This window comes from Piliocolobus tephrosceles, chromosome 16, assembly GCF_002776525.5.
Source record: "Piliocolobus tephrosceles isolate RC106 chromosome 16, ASM277652v3, whole genome shotgun sequence".
NCBI classification, from domain to species: domain Eukaryota; kingdom Metazoa; phylum Chordata; class Mammalia; order Primates; family Cercopithecidae; genus Piliocolobus; species Piliocolobus tephrosceles.
Genome location: NC_045449.1, coordinates 38,746,312 through 38,768,859, shown reverse-complemented (window position 1 = coordinate 38,768,859; position 22,548 = coordinate 38,746,312). Strand labels below are relative to the sequence as shown.

At 42.5% G+C, this 22,548-nt stretch overlaps 1 protein-coding gene across 4 annotated transcripts in view; it reads right to left on the bottom strand.

Moving 5' to 3' along the window:
• The window catches only part of MMD (monocyte to macrophage differentiation associated), a 43,858-nt gene extending 21,778 nt beyond the window's left edge, over window positions 1-22,080 (bottom strand). For 3 of the 4 annotated variants that reach the window (XR_002730049.2, XM_023204552.1, XM_023204550.1), the window contains exons 1-6: window positions 21,438-21,755; window positions 14,227-14,308; window positions 11,334-11,494; window positions 7,829-7,903; window positions 3,620-3,721; window positions 1,353-1,422 (exon numbers count right to left, since the gene is read on the bottom strand). Coding sequence is in view for 3 of the 4 variants with exons in the window: in XM_023204552.1 (XP_023060320.1) it covers window positions 1,353-1,422; window positions 3,620-3,721; window positions 7,829-7,903; window positions 11,334-11,494; window positions 14,227-14,308; window positions 21,438-21,526 (579 nt within the window). In the remaining variant the exon portion in view is untranslated. The other variant, XM_023204551.1, reaches the window with a different exon arrangement.
• Window positions 22,081-22,548: the final 468 nt, after the last annotated feature.

The window sequence follows — 22,548 nt, the reverse complement described above, 5'->3', positions numbered from 1 at the left end:
TATTAAAGCCATCATAAACCTCATATCTCAAAAAAAAGTATTTTGTTATAGTCTCATAAAGACATCCCCTGAAAAAACAGAACCAGATTTGAAAGTCTTAAACCTTTTATAGGTGTTTTTGTGACCAGGAAAAAAACTATCACAGAATGATGTTCTTATAGCTAGGCGTGAAGCTTATGCCTATAATCCCAGCACTTTGGGAGACCGAGGCGGGTGGATCACCTGAGCTCAGGAGTTCAAGATCAGACTGGCCAATATGGTGAAACCCTGTCTCTACTAAAAATACAAAAAATTAGCCAAGGGTTGCAGCCGGCATCTGTAATCCCAGCTACTTAGGAGGCTGAGGCGGGAGAATCGCTTGAACTCAGAAGGCAGAGGTTGCAGTGAGCCAAGATTGCACCACTGCACTCCAGCCTAGGTGACAGAGCAAGGCTCTGTCCCCACACACACACAAAAAAGTTCTTACAATGTGCCTATGAGATTAGGAGTGAAATCATAAGTACAGTTCTTCTGAATGACATAGGCTCAAAAGAGTTCAAACTAAACACATTGGGATCTCCTTAATTAATACAGTGCCTAGAGCCTAAGATACTGGAATATATAAGCCAAAGGCCTGGCAACCAGGTGGATGGAACCATGAAGTTGTAATAATATATTTTCATTTCAAAAAGACAGATACATACAGACTTCTCAACAGTAATTCAATTTGAAAGGGAATTCAAATATATACATGCAACTGCCTATTACAGGTAATGTTACACTTTACCCACAAAAATCCCCAAAAGATACAGTCAAGCAAAATAAAAGGGGGGAAAAAAAACATGCTTGCCTTAGAAAACAGAACAAACAAAAAAAAGTGCTTGACTTATGACTTAAAAGCAAGGGAAAGTAAGAGTAAAGGGATTTGAAAAATATCTCTCTGAACCTATTCTGGTTCTGATTCAGGAAAGTACCATAAAGACAGAAACATACCTAAATTTATAGCTTTCCCAAAATGTACATGGTGCCTAGTGCAAGCTTACGAGTTGCTGGCACACTTCATTATTTTTATTATTTTTTTGAGACAGGGTCTCCCTCTGTTCCTCAGGCTATAGTGCAGTGGCATGAACAAAGCTCACCACAGCCTCAACCTCCTGGGCTCAAGCAGTCCTCCTGCCTCAGCCTCCCATGTAGCTGGGACTACAGGCACACGCCACCATGCCCAGCTAAACACTTCATTATTTATGTTATTTTTCTTTTGAGTCTCTAATGAATGGACATAACTTCAGAAAGAAAAGCTACATATATCTATAATCATATTAAGTTCCAGCAGTTTAAAAGAAAATAACTAAAATTCTGAAGCCATGTCTTACCATTGACGTCACCACCAAGGCTGGAGAGAATCCCATTGTGAGATAGAAAAAGAGTTCAACCACCTTATACCTGTAGGAACAGAAGTGCAGTTAATTTAACTTATGCATTTCTATAACACCTAACAATTTACATACCAGCCTTTCCTTTCTACTTTTGAGAAAGAAATGTAAACTCTTAACTATTCAAATACAACATTATTTCTCAGTAGGCAACCACTAGGCCTCTAACTAAAACACAGTAGTTGAGTAACAAGGAACCAGCATTTCTTTCAGGGTTGAAAAGGCATCAAATCCCACATGCTACCTAGAAAATGTTTTCTGCCAGCCAGGTGCAGTGGCTCACGGCTGTAATTCTAGCACTTTGGGAGGCCGAGGCAGGCAGATCACGATGTCAGGAGATCGAGACCATCCTGGTTAACATTAACACCGTGAAACCCCGTCTCTACTAAAAATACAAAAAAAAATTAGCCGGGCGTGGTGGTGGGCGCCTATGTCCCAGCTACTCAGGAGGCTGAGGCAGGAGAATGGCGTGAACCCGGGAGGCGGAGCTTGCAGTGAGCCGAGATCACGCCACTGCACTCCATCCAGCCTGGGAGACAGAGCGAGACTCCATCTCAAAAAAAAAAAGAAAATGTTTTCTGCCAAAAGTAGTTATCGTTTAACCCACTCCACCTTGTAAAAGATTTCCTCTTCTGATCCTAGAGTGTCTGCTTTCATTACCATTCCAATCCATAGCTATAAGTGAAATTTGAAGATGAATGGAGATGCAGCCTGGAGCCTAGTTTATCAGCAAAAAGGAACAGCAAACCCTAAGGAAAGGACCTGTAATTCTGTCTGTCTCTTTATTTTGCACCTGCACAAACTGTAATTTTAAGGTTCATCACATTAGACTACAAAAGATCTAAAGACTCTAAGAAATACATTGTACTGAAATTCAAATTACCTTTCAGCCTAATCAAACCAGACTATAAGCTCCTCAAAGGCAGGAACCAAGATTTAATTATGTTTTGATCTGTAAATCCTAGAATAGTACCTGGAACAATTTAGGTACTCCCTAATGTCCGCCAAACTGAATGGCCAAGGGTGACTCATACCTCATTCATCGTATTTTATACTCAAAGCCTACCATGAAATAATCATATAGGGGAAGAATGGGTTTATGGGTTTTGTTTACACCAGAAGGCCGGCAAAAGGAGAAAAGATAGTTGCCTTTCTTGACTTCCTATTTTATTCAAGGACATAAATAAGAGATTTGAGTCCAAGAAGCAAACTGTTCCCTTGGACTTATATATATTATAATAGATAACAGTACTCAGCAATGCTAATTATGGTAAAAAGGTATTTAAGTGAATTTCAGAGCCAAAAAGTAGTGAAAACTACCATTTTCTTCTTCTGAAAGGGGAAAACAATTTGATACGTTCTGATAAACACAAATTATGTTCAATTCTGAGAGCCATTCTGCCAAGCACAATAGATAAAGAATTTAATGAACTGTAAATAAACCCAATGACAAAGATTTCATGGTTGTGTGTTTCTCAAATTCAAACATACAGGGTAACGAAAAGAGCAATGGAATCAGAACTGGGATATTTGGGTCCTAATTTCCAGATGAGTCACTAATTTGATGCATATCCTAAATGTTCTGACTTTTTAATCATGAAGCTGGAATAGGGGACCTTGAAGATCTTCTCTAGAGCGAAGATGCTAAATTTCAATAAGCTTTTGTTTTTATATTGCTCAATAATTAGGACTGTCAGCTATGAATAACTGGCTAAAAAGCAGTACCCTAGAGCTAGGATATTAAGAGTTCCAATGTCCTTCCCAACATCCTTTTTCTCAAGATATCCTTTTTGGAATACCTTATAGGCCCTTCTTTAGGTAAATATTGTGCTGAGCATTTAATACCTATTTTCTCCGATCTTCATAAACACCTTGACAAATGGCTGTTTTTCTCACATGATGACTGAATCACAGAGAATAAGACCAATTTGCCTCATGCTATAGAAATGAAGTCTGAGGGACTCCAAAGGGGCCGGTCACCATGTCCCCTCAACTGCATTATACCACACCTGTACCACTCTTGTTTTTCCATAGCAATCTTTCCACTAATAATGGATACCAAATGGTTTTGAAGATTTATTAAAAATAACATATTCTATTTATGTATTTCTACTATTTTGAAGTACGAATAAAAGTAAATTATATTGCAATGCAGATATTTAGGCAGTCGATTTTAAAACTATCAAATGTAAATTATTTTCTCTTACTTTTCATGGTAGAGGAATACATAAATGGTTCCTCCAGCTGCCATGAGCCAGATAAACCAACGCATGTGAGATGCCAGGGGTCCAAGTTCACGAAGATTTAACCTAAAAATGTAAACATGACAACAAAGAACAGAAGTGATAAATGAAGGGAATTAATAGAACCTGTGTCATTGAAAATTGAGAAAGACTTAGGATAAGAGCAGGAAGAAAAGGCACTCAACACATCAAGGAGGCAGTTGGGCAATTTAGGTAAAATTAGGCAACTCAAAGACAAATTTGTCAGTCGACCTTTAAGACTCAGAATTAGGCCGGGAGCTCACATCTGTAATCCCAGCACTTTGGGAGGCCGAGGCAGACGGATCCCTTGAGGTCAGGAGTTCAAGACCAGACTGGCCAACATGGTGAAATCTCATCTCTATTAAAAATACAAAAATTAGCCAGGCGTGGTGGCATGTGCCTGTAATCCAAGTTGCTCGGGAGGCTGAGACAGGAGAACGCTTGAGCCCGGGAGGTGGAGGTTGCAGTGAGCTGAGATCATACCACTGCACTCCAGCCTGGGCAACAGAGCAAGATTCTGCCTTAAAAAAAAAAAAACAAAAAAAAACTTACAATTAGTTTCGACATGGTTTAAAAATAGAACCAGCTAAAAGCAGACAAGTAGAAGGGAGTCCCAGCATTCTTGTGATGCCTAACTTACCCTATTAGGTAGAATGAGGTCAAGACTGCTTGCCCTTTAATTTCTGACTGTGTATTTGGGAGTAGATTGCTTACAAAGCTTAATGAGAACCTGGAACGAAATCCTGAACCAGGATCACATACCCACAGTGGATACCTAATACACAAACCAAGTATCTCCATTATCAGTCTCTCTGCCAAGACAGAACATGAGAAGAATTACTCCTAACATATATTATGGAAGACATTTTGTTAGAATTTAATCATGGACTGTTTGTTGTGAGGTCTGAATTTTAAAATGCTGCAAATTCATTTGTATTAACTTCATATTAAGAATACATGAGAAGTTCGGGAACAGTGGCTCACATCTGTAATCCCAGCACTTTGGGAGGCCAAGGCTGGCAGATCACTTCAGGTCAAGAGTTCAAGACCAGCCTGGCCAACATGGTGGAACCCAGTCTCTACTAAAAATATAAAAATTAGCTGGGTATGGTGGTGGGCACCTGTAATTCCAACTAGGGAGGATGAGGCAGGAGAATCACTTGAACCCAGGAGGTAGAGGTTGCAGTGAGCTGAGAAAGCGCCACTATATTCCAGCCTGGGTGACAGAACAAGACTCTGTCTCAAAAAAATAAATAAATAAAATAAATGAGGCCAGGTGCGGTGGCTCACACCTATAATCTCAGCACTTTAGGAAGCTTACATGGGTGGATCACCTGAGGTCAGGGGTTGGAGACCAACCTGACCAACATGGTGAAACCCCGTCTCTCCTAAAAATACAAAAAAATTAGCTGGGCATGTGCCTATGGTGGCATGTGCCTCTAATCCCAGCTACTTGGGAGGCTGAGGCAGAAGAATCTCTTGAACCCAGGAGGCAGAGGTTGTGGTGAGCTGAGATCACACCATTGCACTCCAGTCCAGCCTGGGCAACAAGAGCAAAACTCTGTCTCGAGAAAAAAAAAAAAAAGAATAAATGAGAAAAAAACAAATGTTGTCCTGATTATCTATAACTACAAAAGTCACATTTCCATATGGAAAAAGTACAGCCTACATATCTAAAACTACAGGTAAACAAATTACCTACTCTGATATTTAACTCCTCAGCTCACATTTAAATTCTTTTTATTCATTTACTTATTTTAAATTAAAGAATTTAAAATAACTAAAGTGAGGAATCCTGTTTGGAACACCCTGTAGGTTCCGACTGAAATAAGCATTGTTCTGGGCATTTTATATCCATTCATAAAGGCCTTTCAGTGTTCTTCTTCCAACATGAAGCCAGCCTATAATTTAGTCAGATGCTGGGCAACGATAGCACTTACTTTTTACTCCTTCAGATAATCAGGTTTCTTTTGAATCATTGATGCTGCATTAGCCAGAATCTAGAGGCATCCTGTTTCTAATGACTGCAGTAGATGATAGCAAAATATAAGCTTCTGAGTTTTTAAAACTGGATTATGTCTTGTAGAGGAAAGCTAATGTTTCTTTAATTAAGAGTTTCAAAGCAACAAAAGATTATATTTGATTAGCACCAAAAAGGCAGAAAGATCAAAGGCACTGAACAGAATACCAGGTATTTTAAATAGTTAACTCATGCGGCTGGTTCTCTTACTCAGCAAAAGAAATGATAAACACACTTGCTATATAGTAGCTACTGCACATGAGGTAAATTGAAGACAAATGGCTTAAATTTCAAAAACAGGCTGGGTGCGGTGGCTCACACTTGTAATCCCAGCACTTTGGGAGGCTGAGGTGGGCAGATCACTTGAGGTCAGGAGTTTGAGAACAGCCTGGGCAATGTGGTGAAACCTCATCTCTACTAAAAATACAAAAATTAGCCAGGCATGGTGGCACATGCCTGTAGCCCTAGCTACTCAAAGGCTGACACAGGAGAATCACTTGAACCTGGGAGGCAGAGGTTGCAGTGAGCTGAGATCATGCCTCTGCACTCCAGCCTTGGTGACAGAGTGAGACTCTGTCTCAAAAAACAAACAAACAAAGAAGCCGGATGTGGTGGCAGGCACCTATAATCCCAGCTACTCGAGAGGCTGAGGCAGGAGAATCGCTTGAACCCGGGAAGCAGAGGTTGCAGTGAGCTGAGAACAGGGGCCACTGCCACTGCTCTCCAGCCTGGGCAACATAGTGAGACTCCGTCTCAAAACTAACAAACAAACAAAAATGGCTGAGCATGGTGGCTCATGCCTGTAATCCCAACACTTCGGGAAGCAGAGGCAGGCATATCACTTGAGGTCAGAGTTTGATAGCAACCTAGTATTGACAACATGGTGAAACCCTATCTCCACCAAAAAAATAAAAAATTAGCTGGGTGTGGTGGCACATGCCTATAGTCCCAGCTACCTGGGAGAATGAGGTGGAAGAATGACTTGAACCAGGGAGGTGGAGGTTGTAGTAAGCTGAGATGGTGCGCCACTGCATTCCAGCCTGGGAGACAGAGTGAGACCCTGTCTCAGAAAATAAAAAAAAATAGGCCGGGCATGGTGGCTCACGCCTATAATCCCAGCACTTTGGGAGATCAAGGTGGGCAGATCACTTGAGGTCAGGAGTTCCTGACCAGCCTGGTCAACATGGTGAAACCCCATCTCTACTAAAAATACAAAAATTAGCCAGGCATGGTGGCACGTGCCTGTAATCCCAGTTACTCAGGAGGCTGAGGCAGGAGAATCTCTCGAACTCGGGAGGCGGAGGTTGCAGTGAGCCGAGATTACGCCACTGCACTGCGGCCTGGGCTACAGAGCAAGACTCTGTCTCAAAAAAATAATAAAATAAATAAATAAGCTTGCTTTCCTCATACACATTTACAGCATTTCCACTTAAACAATTCAATTTTCTTTTCTTTTTTTTTTTTTTTTGAGACGGAGTCTCGCTCTGTCGCCCAGGCTGGAGCGCAGTGGCCGGATCTCAGCTCACTGCAAGCTCCGCCTCCCGGGTTTATGCCATTCTCCTGCCTCAGCCTCCCGAGTAGCTGGGACTACAGGCGCCCGCCACCTCGCCCGGCTAGCTTTTTGTATTTTTCAGTAGAGACGGGGTTTCATCGTGTTAGCCAGGATGGTCTCGAACTCCTGACCTCGTGATCCGCCCGTCTCGGCCTCCCAAAGTGCTGGGATTACAGGCTTGAGCCACCACGCCCGGCCAACAATTCAATTTTCTAGTGTTCTGAACAACAGCAGAGGTACAGGGAAACAATATGGAGAGCAAATGTTACAGATTTCAAGAGTGAGCAAGTTATCTGCACACATGGTGAAACCCTATCTCCACCAAAACCTTTGCACTTCTTCTTGAACAATCCAATACCCAGATATTATAAACAGCAGCAATATTCTCCCCCTCAAATATGCAATCTGACCCGAGTACATCGAATGGGAAAAAAAATGCATGCACGTATGTGTTTAGGAGGAGGGGAGGTGGTGTACACATGAGGGCTGAGGGTGGGGACAAGAGGAAGAGAGGAAAGGAGGAGTGAGGAAATCTAATCATAAAATCACTACCTTCAAAAATAGGAAGACTGTATCTTACCATGGAGCATAAGAAGCAGCAATGAAGAAATAGATAACCATTCTATCACACATGTGAAAACAATGCTCCACTGTCCTAGTGAGGGGGAAAAAAAAGTTAAGTAAATTTTTCAGAAAGTGTTCAGATAGGAAGTACGGGTTATCACTCCACTATGTTGCAATTTCTATTATTGTTCTTGTTCTCATGGCCTTTACACTTGTTCTGCCAAGGTCACACAAATTTTTGTTGTTGCTAATGTTATGAAGTCATGAGTAAAAGCTTTGTATTATTTTTTAGGTTGCACATACAATAGACACTCTCAGCATATATGAGACATAGGGACAGAGCCCCATGATAGTTAGGAATTCTGAAGTGGTTAAAGCAAACAAACAGAATCTGTCTTTTCTGATGTTTTCCATTTCTTTTGGAGCCCATCTAACAGAAAAATGAAGTTCCTGGAGGGCAGACCACCTCCCCCCAACGCACCCCAGCTCCTATCAATGCAGGGCAAAGTCCTGATGTTCAGTAAACACTCCCTGAGCTAAAATCACATTCTTTGTGTCTTTTTAGAATGTATTTACTGTTTTTACTTCAAATATCCTGGTGTGGATAGTAAATAGTAATAAAGGAAATTCAGAAACTAACTTAGGAAAAACAGTAACAAAAACAAAGAAAGGCACATTTACTACAAAAGCATGGCCACCTGTATTTCTAAGCAAGTTCCTCCTTCCAAAACTGAAAAGTCAGGGGTCTATGTACAAAGAGTTTGGTTCACTGAGGTCTATTCATAAAATAGATTAGACGGAATCTGCCCTTTACTGAGGTAATTTAAAAGTAAAAATTTGTAGTATCATCTTGAATCTATTTTCACTGTCCAAGCAGGTATAACTATAATTTGAGGGAACACCAGTATTAGACTTTGCTTCCCCCTACATGTAACATTGACCAAAGCAAACTAATAAGGACTTGTGTGAATAAGTGAAAAAATATACCCCGTAAAGGCTGGGCGTGGTGGCTCACACTGATAATCACAGCACTTTGGAGGCTGAGGCAGGTGTATCACTTGAGGTCAGGAATTTGAGACCAGCCTGGCCAACACCGTGAAACACAGTCTCTACTAAAAATACAAAAATTAGCCAGGTGTGGTGGCGCAGGCCTGTAGTCCAAGCTACTCAGGTGGCTGAAGCACAAGAATCACTTGAACCCAGGAGGCAGAGGTGGCAGTGAGCTGAGATCACTCCACTGCACTCCAGTCTGGGCAACAGAGTGACAGTCTGTCTCAAGAAAAAAAAAGAAACATGTATTCCATAAATATATATACCTACCATGTATCCACAAAAATTAAAAATAAAAAAAAAGCTTTAAAGGAATGAAAAATACATTTGTGAGAAAGAATGAGTTTCAGTCTACTAGTCATCAGAAGCTATAGCAAACCCATAGATGACACTTTACGCCACAGGTCTAAAGAAGCGAACACTACATCAATGCTTTTCAAACTTGACTGCACTTCATCACCTGGGGAACTTACCAAATACTGTGATGGCCTCCAGTTCAGAAGAGTCTGAAGGGCCAGGAGGTGAGACAGAGGTTGGAGGAAGGGGAAGAATAAGTTTTTATAACTCCTTGGATGACTGTGATTCCTAGCAAGGTTTTGGGCCTTTCTAATTCTGTTTTCTAGATTGTTATACGCTGGTAGAGTAGGTAGACGGATCTGGAGTCTTATCCAAGATCTGCCACCGACCTCTCTGACTCTCATTTTCCTCATAGGTAAAGTGGAAATAAGATCTTTCTCATGGAGTATGTGTGAACATTAAATGAGATAATGTAGGCCATGTATCTAGCATAGTACCTAGCACACGGGAGCACCTACCACGTAATAAATGCTAATTCCCTTCTCATTTTTACTTAAATAAGCCTTTTTTGATATTTAAAAATTTTAATGAAGAACAAAAATCTACACATGGCATATGATTCTAGCAGTGCTATTCAAAGTTCAAGAGAATCTAGTTTCTATTACACCTCTGGCAGGGAGACCCAGAATACTGAAGTAGGTACCTACAACTTTTTATTGATCCAGAATCTAGATATCGAAGCCAAGTTTGCTGAGACAACCACAAGCACTAAATTGTGCCAAGAAGATAATAAAGTACTCTGCTCCTAACCTGGCCTCTGGCGCTGCAGCAGTGTGTCCTAAGGAGCCAGGACAGGCACTTTTGTGGTTCTCTTGTGAGTGTCCCAGAGTGCCCTTGTGATTCAATGCTGTAGTTTTATTTTAAGCACAGGAAACTGTCACATTACAGGATAAGGTAGCAGACTGCAAGCTATATGCAATATTGTAAAAGATATGGTGAAAAAAACTAGGACTTGCAGTCAGAGGTCTTGGAATAATCGGATTCTGCTGGTTTCACCGACTCAGACAAGTCAGGTCACTTCTCTGAGCCTTAGTTCCCCCAAATAAAAATTAAGTGATTTGAATTAGATGGTTTATAAAGATCCTTCCAGCTCTAAAACTCTAGGATTCTACATGTGAGGAAACCAGTAATCATCTCACAAATCTCAAATCCTGCTTGTAAATGAAGCATATCTTTTAAATATCAGATTGTTTGAATAGTTTGAGGTTTTTTTGGACATTCTTTAAAACCAAAAGGCATATTCCAGTATTTCTTTAAATTGCTCTTAATCTGCTCTGAATCTTCCTGTTTTGAAAAGAAGTTTTGCCCTTTAGAGTTGTGCAGAATCCATTTCACAAGCAACCCATTCCCACCTCAATGGTGTGGTGCTCCAAAATCAATCCTTCACTCAGAGGAGGAAAGCTTTTATGTTCTTCTCGTTGGCAGGCCAAGAGCTATAGTGTTGTTTTGAAAGTGCTTGGTGGCTATTAATAGCAAAATATGTGAACTTTGAATAATGTACACAAGACTTAATTCTGAAAACTAAACTTTGCAAAATGGTAAACTCAAACAGTAAGTATACCTCCATACTTCACACACTTGTGGGGTCTTTTGTAATTTTCAAGTACCTTATCTCATTCACCTATCACACTGACTGTGTGACTCAGGTATTATTATTCTCATTTAAGTGATACAGATACTGAGGTTCCACAGGGTCAAGTGATTTACCCAACATTAAAGAGTAGGGCTGGGCCTCAAAGCCTGCCTGCTGACTCTAAGCTCAGTGTGCTCTGTCACTACCCCACAGCTGCTGCTCCCATCATATCCTTAGTGTGCTTGATAGTATTGGAAAATAGCTCTCAGGTTTTTAAGTGGTAAGTCCTGGGGAGTCAGTGAGGTTTTGTTAGGGGTTACTGAGCAAAGGCCTACCTTTTTAGATGCATACTGGGGAGGAGTCCTCAAACTTCATCCAGTCCAAAGAACAAGTCCTGAATAATGGGATAGTATTCTAGTCTACAAGGCAGAAAAATGTCTACTCTTTGCCCTACTTGACTAAAGCATGCCAGCGTGGGAAGCTACCAAACATGTTGAGTCAACTATTTGGATCTGTTGAAACAGCATGCCATCCACTGTACCTTAAGTGGCTCTTTTTCCACGATACAATGTGAAATACTGTAGAAACGATGAAGAGGGCACAGAGTCCCATTCCATAAATCCATGCTGTTATCTTTTCCCAGCAGTCATCAGACAGCCGATGGAGGAGGGCACTGCCCACGATGGCCGGAACAATGAGGAACTGAGGGAAAGATAAAGAATGGTGAATGGAATATTCTGGCCTTTATGGAATTGAGTCTTTTACTAAAAGTACAGAGGTTTACCAGGAACAATTTCAGTAAAATAATCTTAAAGCAAGTATTTGTCTCTCCTGGATAATCATAACGAGAGCCAGATGAAATTAGCTGCTACACTGGAAAGCAGGTAATACCATTCAGGGCCCAGGAATTGTGCCAACCAATGGGGATACAATTAAGCCATCAAGGATGCAACATTATTCAGCTGTTGCAGAACAGATGTTCTTTATCCTAATTTCATTAAATAAGGACATGTTTCATTCTACTTTATAATCTGATTTAGAGTAATTACTTAAAAGATTCAAATAGCAAGCAGGCTGGGTAGCTCATGACTGTAATCCCAGCACTTTGGGAGGCTGAAGCAGGAGAATCGCTTGAGTCCTGGAGTTCAAGACCAGCTTGGGTAACACAGCAAGACTCAGTCTCTACAAAAATTTAAAAAATTAGCCAGGCATGGTGCAAACACCTGTAGTCCCAGCTATTTGGCAGGCTGAGGTGGGAAGACTGCTTGGGCCTGAAAGGCTGAGGCTATAGTGAGCCGTGACTGTACCATTGAACTCCAGCCTGGGAGGCAGAGTGAGACCCCGTTTCAAAAAAAAAAAAAAAAGCCAAGCATATATGCAGATTTTTCAGGGCGGTCCTCATTTTAAAACATCTGTACTGTTGCAATTGAAATCTCAATATTTCAGGTCAGGATAATTGAACAAATCAAGTAATAGGTATTATCAAGTACACAGCAACACACACATACAAAAAGTCAATTGTTGAAGTTACACACCCTGATTTTCAGTTTGGATCTGTACATTCCACCAATTTGAGAACCACTGCAGAGTGAGAGAGTTTTGGGGTCACTTCATTTTTAACAGAGCCTTTTAAATAAGCAAGAGCAATCCATTTCCAAGGCCCACCTATTCAAAAAGTCCTGAGAATTTTAGAGAGAATTTGGCTTTCTGCACCATATTTCATAGTCCACATGGTCACAAACTTTAAGGTCTAGTCATATGTGTATGATTATAACTGGTAAACATCTTATAATGACAGAAACTCCCAGGAGAATAAACGACTTTATTAGATATTAGAATAAGTATACTTGACAAAGAATACAAACGTTAGCAATTTGCTTATCTTTTTTCTCCCCAAACCTACATTTGCCATCTTGCAACAGAATGTTAAATCCCCTAGATGAGACTGGCATGAGTTTTTCAGATGCTGAAGTTTTCATTGGCCCAAGAAAAATTAGAACATTAAATACAATTGCATCTCTGCTGGGAAGCAATGGCCACTGGAGGGGTGGGAGTCTATGGCTCCCCTCCCTATTTCAGAGGATTTAAGTATATTTAAGTACAATAAAGCTTTTCATAAAACAAAATGTATTTCATTGAAAGGAATGCCCTTTATCTTGAGATCTTGAGATCATGTCCTTTCTACTTTTCATGTTTAAGTATGTTCTCTCCAGTGAAATGATGACAAAAGGGGTGTTTTGTCTGTGTTAGAAATATTATTGGTCCCTGAAATCCAAAAATTCAAGATATGGTTTAATAAGATTATATTTTCTGTTCTAAAAACTTAATATAGAGGTTTTGTCAGGTTTCCCTTAACTTCAGTTTATACAAGTGTTCCTTAACCTGTGACACACTCAGAAGAGACAAGTTAGTTTATTCAGGTTCATCCTGAGTAAATATTATTCCTAAAGGTAAGCTGTGTGTCTCAATTTCTGAATAATTGTATTGTACCAACAGTGTCTATCATAGTTAAACTAGCCTGTTCTAAACATTCATTGTTAAAGAAGTAAACTGGTCTTTTCTCTATTTCTTGTTTTCAGACTGTATCCCAGCCACTATTTTTCCCTCAAAGTCACTAATTGCAAGGGAATAATGAAACTACGGATAAAGTAAAAAATTTACAATGATATAAGAAAATGCCATTAATGTCACATTAACAGGAAAACTGAAAATGCATACATATTCACAAACACCCCCAACACAGACAGACACACACACACACACACACTCACACACACACAAAGAAATGCAACAAAGTGTTAACAGTTTATTCCTGGTTAGTTTTGTTTTTCTTACACGTTTTTCAGTATTTTTTAAAGTTTCTAATAATGAGCATATTTTGCTTTTATAATGCAGAAAAAAATCAACAAAAAAATGTAGAGATCACATCAGCTTTTTCTTCACCAATATGGAATAACATCTCCTCTGGGGAGCAGTGGCCACTGTAGGGGTGGGAGGCTATGGCTCCCCTCCCCATTTCAGAGGATCACTTAATTTAAAAATGCATCTTTTTCAACAAATTGTGAACTCTCCTTGCCAAATGAACACAGCTGATTGTCTTGAAAAGGCGATTCATTTCATTCTAGGGGCGAGAGTCTTCATAAATAGGTGTATTTGGTTTTTCTATAACTAGGGTACATACTATTATTATTCCCTTAAAGATCTTGTTGGAGAAAGCAATTCCAGGACAGAGCTGACTGTAGGTTAGAACACACAAAGCGTTCTACGTGCTTATATAGCTTCCGGTGACATGACCCAGCACTGATTTCCTCGTAGATAAGGTCACAGAGATGGGTAAATCCAACTAATTGCGCTGAGGTTACTAGAGATAACTATCCCTTCCTCCTGCCAAAGCCCTGTGGAAAGGGTGGCAATGGCAGAAAACTTGTACTCACTGCGTGTGTGTAACAGTTAGCAGCATGTTCATAGCAAGTTGGCTTGTAGCGGCCATTGGCTGGAGCTCGATGGTTCATGAACCTGTAAAAACAAAAAGAACGTGATGTAAGAAAAACTCAAAGTGTGTGAAGAACAATGAGGAAACCTACCAGTGGGCATGTGGTCTATTTTAAGCGAGAAGGTGACTGGTGGAAATACCTAGTTGCGGTAATATAGCCAAAGCCACTAAAGAGGAGTAAAACGAGCCAACAGCAATGATCCTTAAGCAAATACCCTAGTTTACTAGATTAAGCAGTCTTCCAGTTTATTCAAAAGAAAAATCTTCTATAACCAAAAGCAAACTTCTACAACCAAAAGCAAACAGAAACCATATCCACCCCTTCAAATGGAACCCTCCTCCTCCATTCACACACATACACACACACACACACACACACACACACACACACACACGGTACAACTAGAAAAGAAACAAACAAATTTTTCTAAATTTTATTGTCATTTAGTGAAAAGGGATACACTACATTTGAAAAACAAAATTTCTATTTTCTCTCTTAAAATTTACAAAACTTTATACAGGCGCATCTTTAAAACCTACATCCCATGATTAACAGGCCTGTCCCACTAGTTTCCCTACATTGTATTACCTGTCGAGCACCAGACAGCTTAAAAAAGTGATACCTGGCTACTTCCAGGCAACTTAAAACAGGAGGTATGTTTTTCACCTTCGTTATTCCTGAATTCCAAGAGTCTGCGTCAAAGACCAAACACATGACTACTACCTGATTCTTTTGGCTACAAAATTCATATATACACACAAACGTGTGTATGTATCTAAATATCAAAATCTGTTACATATATAGACATATGCCCATATTCCACATTTCCCTTTAGGCTAACTTTGTGACAATCAGTAGTACAGCGAAAAGCATGAATACCACAGAACCTAGAGAGGATAGCCTTCTTCCATTTCAGTATGCTGAGTGAGGATGCCCTCCCCACCAAAAACCCAACCCATACCCACAACAGGTTTCAATGAGGGACTCTGGAGTAGTCTAACTCATCCTTTTTTTCTCAGAAGGAGAGAAAAAAGCAGCTGTCTGAATAAAAGAAAGAAGCAGATGCACAGAAACAGATGGAGGCAAAAAAAAGAAAAGAAAAAAAAAAAAAACTTCAACAGCATTCAGGTCACAGAGGTCTACTGCATTCCTGTGCTTAAGAGTCTGTAAGACGTCAACAGGCTTTGCACAATAAATCATCCTTTTGCTCAAGCTAGTTTAAAGAAGTGTGAATGGCAGGGGGAGGTGGTTGGCATTTTGTGCCACTAATGAGTTGTAACTACTCATTACCTTATTCATACACACAATAAAAAATGGTACAAGGCTGAACCAAATAGTAGAACCAAGTTGCCAAAAATTGGCTAAAATGCATGACCAAGCCATTTTAGAGAGTGCCCAGTTTACAAATAAAAGACCAGCCAATACTCTCTCCCTGAGTTAAGAAGAGCCTGTTATCCTTAGATCAAATAAATAAAAATAAAGTGGCAGCCACTATTAACACAATACAGATAGTTCAGGTGGAAAATCCACTGGGGAATGAATTTGGGACAGTGAAGATATTTCACTTGGCCCACTGATGGGTTAAGATATTTAACTAGTGTACAAAATATGTACTTACTGAGTATAATCTACCAGATGGTTTGAAAATCAACTGTTAAAGAGAAATATACAGCTACTAGCTTCAAAGTTTATCCAAGCTATTCTCAAATATAGTTAACTATTATCAAGCATCATCTTTTCTCCCTCTGATAATATTTTAAATAATTTTACTATTTCCTAAGGGACAAGAGTGTTGCTATACAGTTCTTATTAGCAAAAAAGAAAATAATTACACTCTTGGGAAGAATGCTTTAAAAGTGTCCCAAGTATTGGAGGATATACCACATCATTACCCTGAGATATAACAACAGAGCTGTAAGTAGCATACCCTATTAGGAATTTTCAAGGGTAAACAGCAAGGCCCCAAGATGGCTGAAGTTAGAAGAAATTGAAAGTGCTCTGTGTAGGGTGCAGTAAGTAGGATTTGTCTACCCACCACCAGGCTGCAGACTAAAATAGCAATTTATATCTCTGGCAGCCCAATCTAAAAATAGTCAAGCCATTACCCAGCAACAGGGATAGACTTTCACATTTTCTCCTAAAAACAAATAAACTGGATGGCCATGTTTGTGACAGCTGAGTCCCTGATCACCTGGAATAATTCACATTAAAAAACAAAATAGAAAGTTATACAGAAAAATATCCCACCCATGGTGACTTAAGGCACTCTCTCCTGATGCACAGGGCAAGACACGGGCAACAGGGAAAGATAAGGGTAACTATCCTGGAAGCAGTTCTCTAAATCTGAGGCTCAGCAGGATAGACAGCATAATTGTTCTGCTGGGAAAGTACAATACAATTTTCCCATTTCTCTCTAACCTGCCAGGGTGCAATCAAGCCTCCTCCACAGCCTCCTGAAGAAATCACTCCTAAGACCTAAATGGAAAAGCAGATGTAAAATGTAAATCAACTCCCACACTCTGGCCTTCATCTCTTCCCCAAAAAAAGAAATGGGAAAGGTTCAAGTGCTGGTTATAGAAAACAGCATCCATTTATGGAAGACATCTCTATTTAAGGCGGAGTGGCCCTAATGGTTACTCAATGCCTGAGTAACCAGCAAGCCCTAGAGGGTTTAAAGGAAGGTGATTTAGTCCTGGGAGTGGGAATTGCACTTAATAAAGCTACTAGTGAAGCAGGGTTTTTTCACTCATCCCTTCACTTTCTCTTTCAAAACTCTCCTACCTTCCCCCTTGCCCAACGTTCTTATCACCTCCTCCTTCCCCCGTACCCCTCTCCCATGCCATGACAGAATTTCAAAACCGTGGAGGGAAAGAACAGATCAGAGGCCTGGGAACACTCCTTAGCACACTAACACACTTTAAATTCAGCCCAAAGCACTGTGCCCACTGAGTAGATCTGCAGCCCACCAGCATATCTCAGAGGCTGATCTCAGTAGATCAAATCCCACAAGTGTTCCTCATTCTCCGAGTGCAAGTACCGTCAACACTACCTTCAAAATATATTTCAAATAAGTCCACCTCATCACTTGAGGTCAGGAGTTCAAGACCAGCCTGGCCAACATGGAGAAACTCCCTCTCTACAAAAATATAAAAATTAGCCTGGCATGGTGGCATGCACCTGCAATCCCAGCTCCACAGCTTCTACCTTAAATAAAGACCTAACATCTCAGGTCTGTGCAAATACAAAGTCTCTTAACTAGTCTTCCTGCTTGATCCCATATAGACTCTCTTCTTTATATAGCAGCTACAGTTTTCCATTAGAAACAGATCAGGGGCTGGGCATGGTGGCTCACACCTGTAATCCCAGCACTTTGGGGGAGCTGAGGCAGGAGGTCGCTTAAGTCCAAGAGTTTGAGACCAGCCTGGGCAACATAGTGAGATCCCATCTCTACACAAAAAAATGTAAAAATTAGCCAGGTGTGGTGGTGTACGCCTGTAGCCCCAGCTACTTGGGACTGAGGTAGAAGGACTGCTTGAGCCTCGGAGGTCAAGGCTGCAACAGTGAGTTCTGATGGCACCACTGCACTCCAGTCTGGGTGACAGAACAAGACCCTGTCTCAAAAACAAACAACAACAAAAAACCCAGATCACATCACACACCCCAATCCCAGCTTAAAGTCTGCCTCTGGCTTCCCAAAGTGCTTACAATAGCACTGCAACACAGTGTTCATAGGCCCAAAAGCCCTGAGTGGTCTGGGCCTCACTCCCCCTCCAGTCTCAGGGTGGCATCTTTCTCTCTCTCCACCCTCTGGCTATACCACCTCTTTTCTGCTCCTTAAACACATCAAGGTTGTGTCTGCCTCTGGGCATGTGTACTTGCTATTTACTTCTGTCTAGGATCTTCTCCAGAATGCTCAGCTCTCTTCTCATCCTTTCAGCTCAGCTCAGATGTCACCTCCTCAGAGAGGTTTTCCAGACTATCCTAACTGAGGTATCATTTCAACCCTCCATATCCAACCAGAGCCCTGTGTCACAATTGGTAAGACTTTGATTTGTTTTAGCTTATTTTTTATTTCATCTTTTTCCACTGTAGTGTGAATTCCACAGGCTATCTTGTTCACCTTTCCATTACCAAACTCAAGTACAATGCCCAGCTTATTGCTAGAGCTTAATGATTGCTGAAAGAATAGAAAGACATTCCAGCTACTGCTGAACTATTACGTCTTAACAAAGATATCCCATAGTCAATTAGTTTTACTGTGGACACGGCAGGTTCTGTAAGAGAAACATGTAGCCTCGGAACCAAGAGAACCCCTAATCTCACAAAAAAAAAAACACTTAAAAGCCAAGACAATGGATGTTCCAAGGGCCCCTTCAACATCTCTTATTTGCAATGTATGAGTGCACCCTCCTTACTATTAGCTCCCCTTTATGACTGAGCCTGTTTGTTCAGGAAAAGCGTCCACTGTCAATAGTGCCAATCTTGACTTAATTATTAAATAAAGGAAGATGGCGTATATAAGGAGACTACCCCATGCCTATGATTTAGTGCTTTAAGAACTTGGGGAAAAAGACAATAGGCAGCCCTGTAAGATTCTAATACTTTAGATTAAAATGCTTTCCCATATATCCACTTTTGAAGCTAGCTACATTATCATGAGGTTGGGGCTCAGGAAAAGGGCTTTTTTTCCCTTGGATTTTTGGTTGCAAGACTGTTGAAATGAGTACACACCAACAAGAAGATACAGTAGAAGTTCTGTGGATCTTATACCTATATGCAATACACACAGATGTGGTGTGGGCAGGGAGTTAGAGCGAGAAAGAGGTGAGCTAGCAGCATAAGTGGTGGAGAGACAGACATGAAATTGAACTCTTGGATCTACCCCTTCCTAGCTGTGTGACTATGGGCAAATTTCCTTTCATTCTCTAAACCTATTTACTTTTCTATCAAATGGGTATAAAATTTATGTCTTCCAGAGTTACAGTTGAGGATGAGTAATATACAAGTGCCCAGCCAGTGCCTGGCATAGATAAATGGCACTCAACAAATGTTAGCAGTTATTGCCATCGATCAGAGATGCTGTGAAGGGGAGAGGACGACTTTGTGTTTGTCTATGTGTGTGTAGGTATCTTGGGGATACTCAAGTGTGAAACAGATAAAACAAGGAAGATAAAATATGCCTCTGTGTCCCAGTGGAATTTTTCACATCCTAAGTTTGTTAAGAAGCCATCATTGCATAAACCCCTCCTCTTGCTCCTCTATTCAGTCCCAATAAATCTATCAGGGAGGAAGCACATCTCCCCTCAAAGACAGTGTGTTTGTACCGTCCTCCAGTTCCTTTGTAATTTACCTACCTGGGAATGCTCAGAAAGATATATCATGAACACAGCATTAAAATGTGCAGAATAGTACTCTCAGCATTTTAATGTGTGAACCACAAAAATCAGGACATTCTCATTACATTACTTTTGGATTATAGGCTTTATTTCCAAGTCAAAATTCATGCTTAGAAATATGTTTCCAACCTAGCCTATGATAGAGAACCAGGAAATTATGAGATAACACAAATCTTCAAAGAAAATCAGGGTGGGTCTAGATGTCATCAAGAAAGAAACTGTTAAATATCCACTGAGCAAAATACAAGCCCCCAAGAAAATTACAGTCTATGCCACACCAAAAGAAAATGCCTGTATTTAGTTTTTAAGTGAATAATAGAGAGCACAAAAATCACAATACAACTGTGCTAATAAGGAATGGATCAGTGTCCAGCAAAAATAATTAAAAAGTCAGTTCAATAAGCTGAGAGGGTAGCATCGTAAATGAAGTTTTTTGTTGTTGTTGTTGTAACACTTTTAACATTTGTGCAACAAATAATTGAACAGGGTCTTTGTTTTTTTTTTCTTTTTAGAGAATCCAAAGGAATAGGTAAGAAAGACAAACTCTTAATGAAATAAGGAAGGGGCAATTTCACAGAATATTGCTACTGTTCTCTGAAAACAGGAAGAGCACAGATGTGTAGAGAAGTAAAACCAAATCAAACAAACCGCAGGCACAGGGCTTCACTGATCATGCCTGAGTGCATGTTACATTCTCTCTAAAAGCCCCTCCGGTCTTCATTTCTGACATCAGGTTCTAAAGTCGGAACACTGCGGTTCCATTTTGCCATTAGACACACTGATATGGAGTTCCCACTGGGGGAACAGTGCCAGGCATTCAACACCCTGACTGATAAGCAATATATTCAGAAGTCAATCCAAGTCTTCAAGCTGATCCCCTTCCTGGTGGCCCAGACCATGTCAACTCTTCTGTGTATTTGTTGCCTCCTTTACCCTTTGGGACTGGGGGAGGAATGAGATGGGTGAGTGGGCAGTGAGGGCATGGAGACTGGAAAGAAAAAAATGTGTACTTTAAAATTCGGAAATAAAAGGTAGTGTCTAAAAACTCAACAACCTTCTGGGAAGATTTCATGCATTTCTTACAATTTCCCCTGTCCCTACACCCCCAGCAAACCTGCTGGTGGTGAAGGTCCGGGAATTCACACAAAGGGATGCAGAGTTACCACAAGCCCTGGAGAGGTGAACTTTCACCCACTTAAACAGAAAAGAAAAGCCCGGAGTTCCTCTCAGAGCCTTGGGCTAACTTCCATCCATTGTTAGACGGTGGAGCCCCAGAGGGGAGTAAGGCCATGGCGCCCCCCAGCCCGGCATTTCCACCAGCTCTACAGTGAGTGAGCAGCCGGCCAGCCTTCCGGTGGCGCCTCCACGGTTCCTCCTCCTCGTTTCCGAACACCGGCGCCTCCACAGCAGGTCTCGCCACCCGAAAGCTAACATGCCCCTTCGCAGAGCCCAAAATAGCACCGCCCTGGGACGCTCAGCTGGAGAACCAGCAGGGCCCCTACACGGCCAGGCAGGGCTAAGCTGGCGGAGCGTGCCTCAGTTTCCCTGTTCCTAGGGCCGTTCACAGACAAAGCACCCAAAATGCCTAGCACCCCGCTTTACGACAAATCTCTCCGCAGGGCGCCACCCCGTTCCGCGCGCCCCGGGAGACCCCCCACCCTGGAGGTAAAGGGATGGAGGCCAAAGCCAGGTCGGAGGACTCGGGGGCGGCGCCCGGGGCTGGGGTTCGGGTTCCCAGAGAAAGCCAGAGCCCACCCTGTATGGGGATCCGGAGGGTGAGCCCCAGGAGCAAAGGGATCCGCGGGAGGGAGGACAGGCTTGGGGTCCCAGGTCCGGGAATCCATCCGAGGTCCGCAGATCGCTAGGGGAGACCCGGGTCAGGCAGGAGCTCCCATCCTCGGAGGAAGGAGATCGCCCAGGGACAGCAGGCTGGGGAATCCCCCGGGAGCTGATCCCGGGCCAAGGTGCGGGATCCACCCAGGATGGATCCAGGTAAGGAGCAGGAAGCCGTGCGCTTAACGGCGGGACTTGGGGACCCGCTCCTGACACGGGCAGCGGGACCGGGACGCCATCCCTCTCACCGCTGGAATCGATTCTTGAACCGCATTGATCCTCTGCTCCTCCTCGGGGGCCAGGAGCTCCGTCTCGTCAGCACCGGCGGCCGGGCGCGCGGCCCTCATGGGCTTGGGCTGCTCCGGAGGCCGCCTGCGTGTCCAGCGGAACTCTTCGGCCGGGTAGGGTCGGAGTGGGCCAGGCCGGGGGTCGGGACAGGGCTGGGGCCAGACCGGGCGGCTGGGGGCGGGAGGGAGGCCGCTTCAACGGCCCCGACGCCTCCCGCCTCCCGCCTCCCCGGCTCCTCCGCCCGGGGGCTCCTGCGCCCCGCCCCGGAGCACGGCTCCGCCCCCGCCGGCTCTGTTCGCCTGCGTGCACCCGCGGCCGCCGGCGCGTCAGCGCGCCTGTCAGCCAATCGGCACCCCGAGCGGCGCGGCGGCTACGCTGCCATTCATTCCCGCTGGGCTCGGGCGGCGGGGCGGGGCCTCACGGGGGAGGGGCGGGGCGAGGGGAAGGGGCGGGGCGAGGGGAAGGGGAGGAGCGCGGGAACGCGGCACCCTTCTGTAAGAGACAAGTTGGAGAAGAGACCGAGGGAGGGAGGGAGGGAGGGAGAGAAGTGGTGAAGAAGGAGATGGACCAGGAAATCTTAAAAGCATTGTGAAGAAAAATAGCAGCAAACAAGCAGCCCAACCTCATTCATTTTTTCTTCATGATTCATTTCTCCATCCCTCCATACATTTATTCCTTCATCATTTTGAGGGCCAGCTCCCGCGAGGCTATTGTGAGAGGATCCAGGGCCGAATGAAAAACCTGT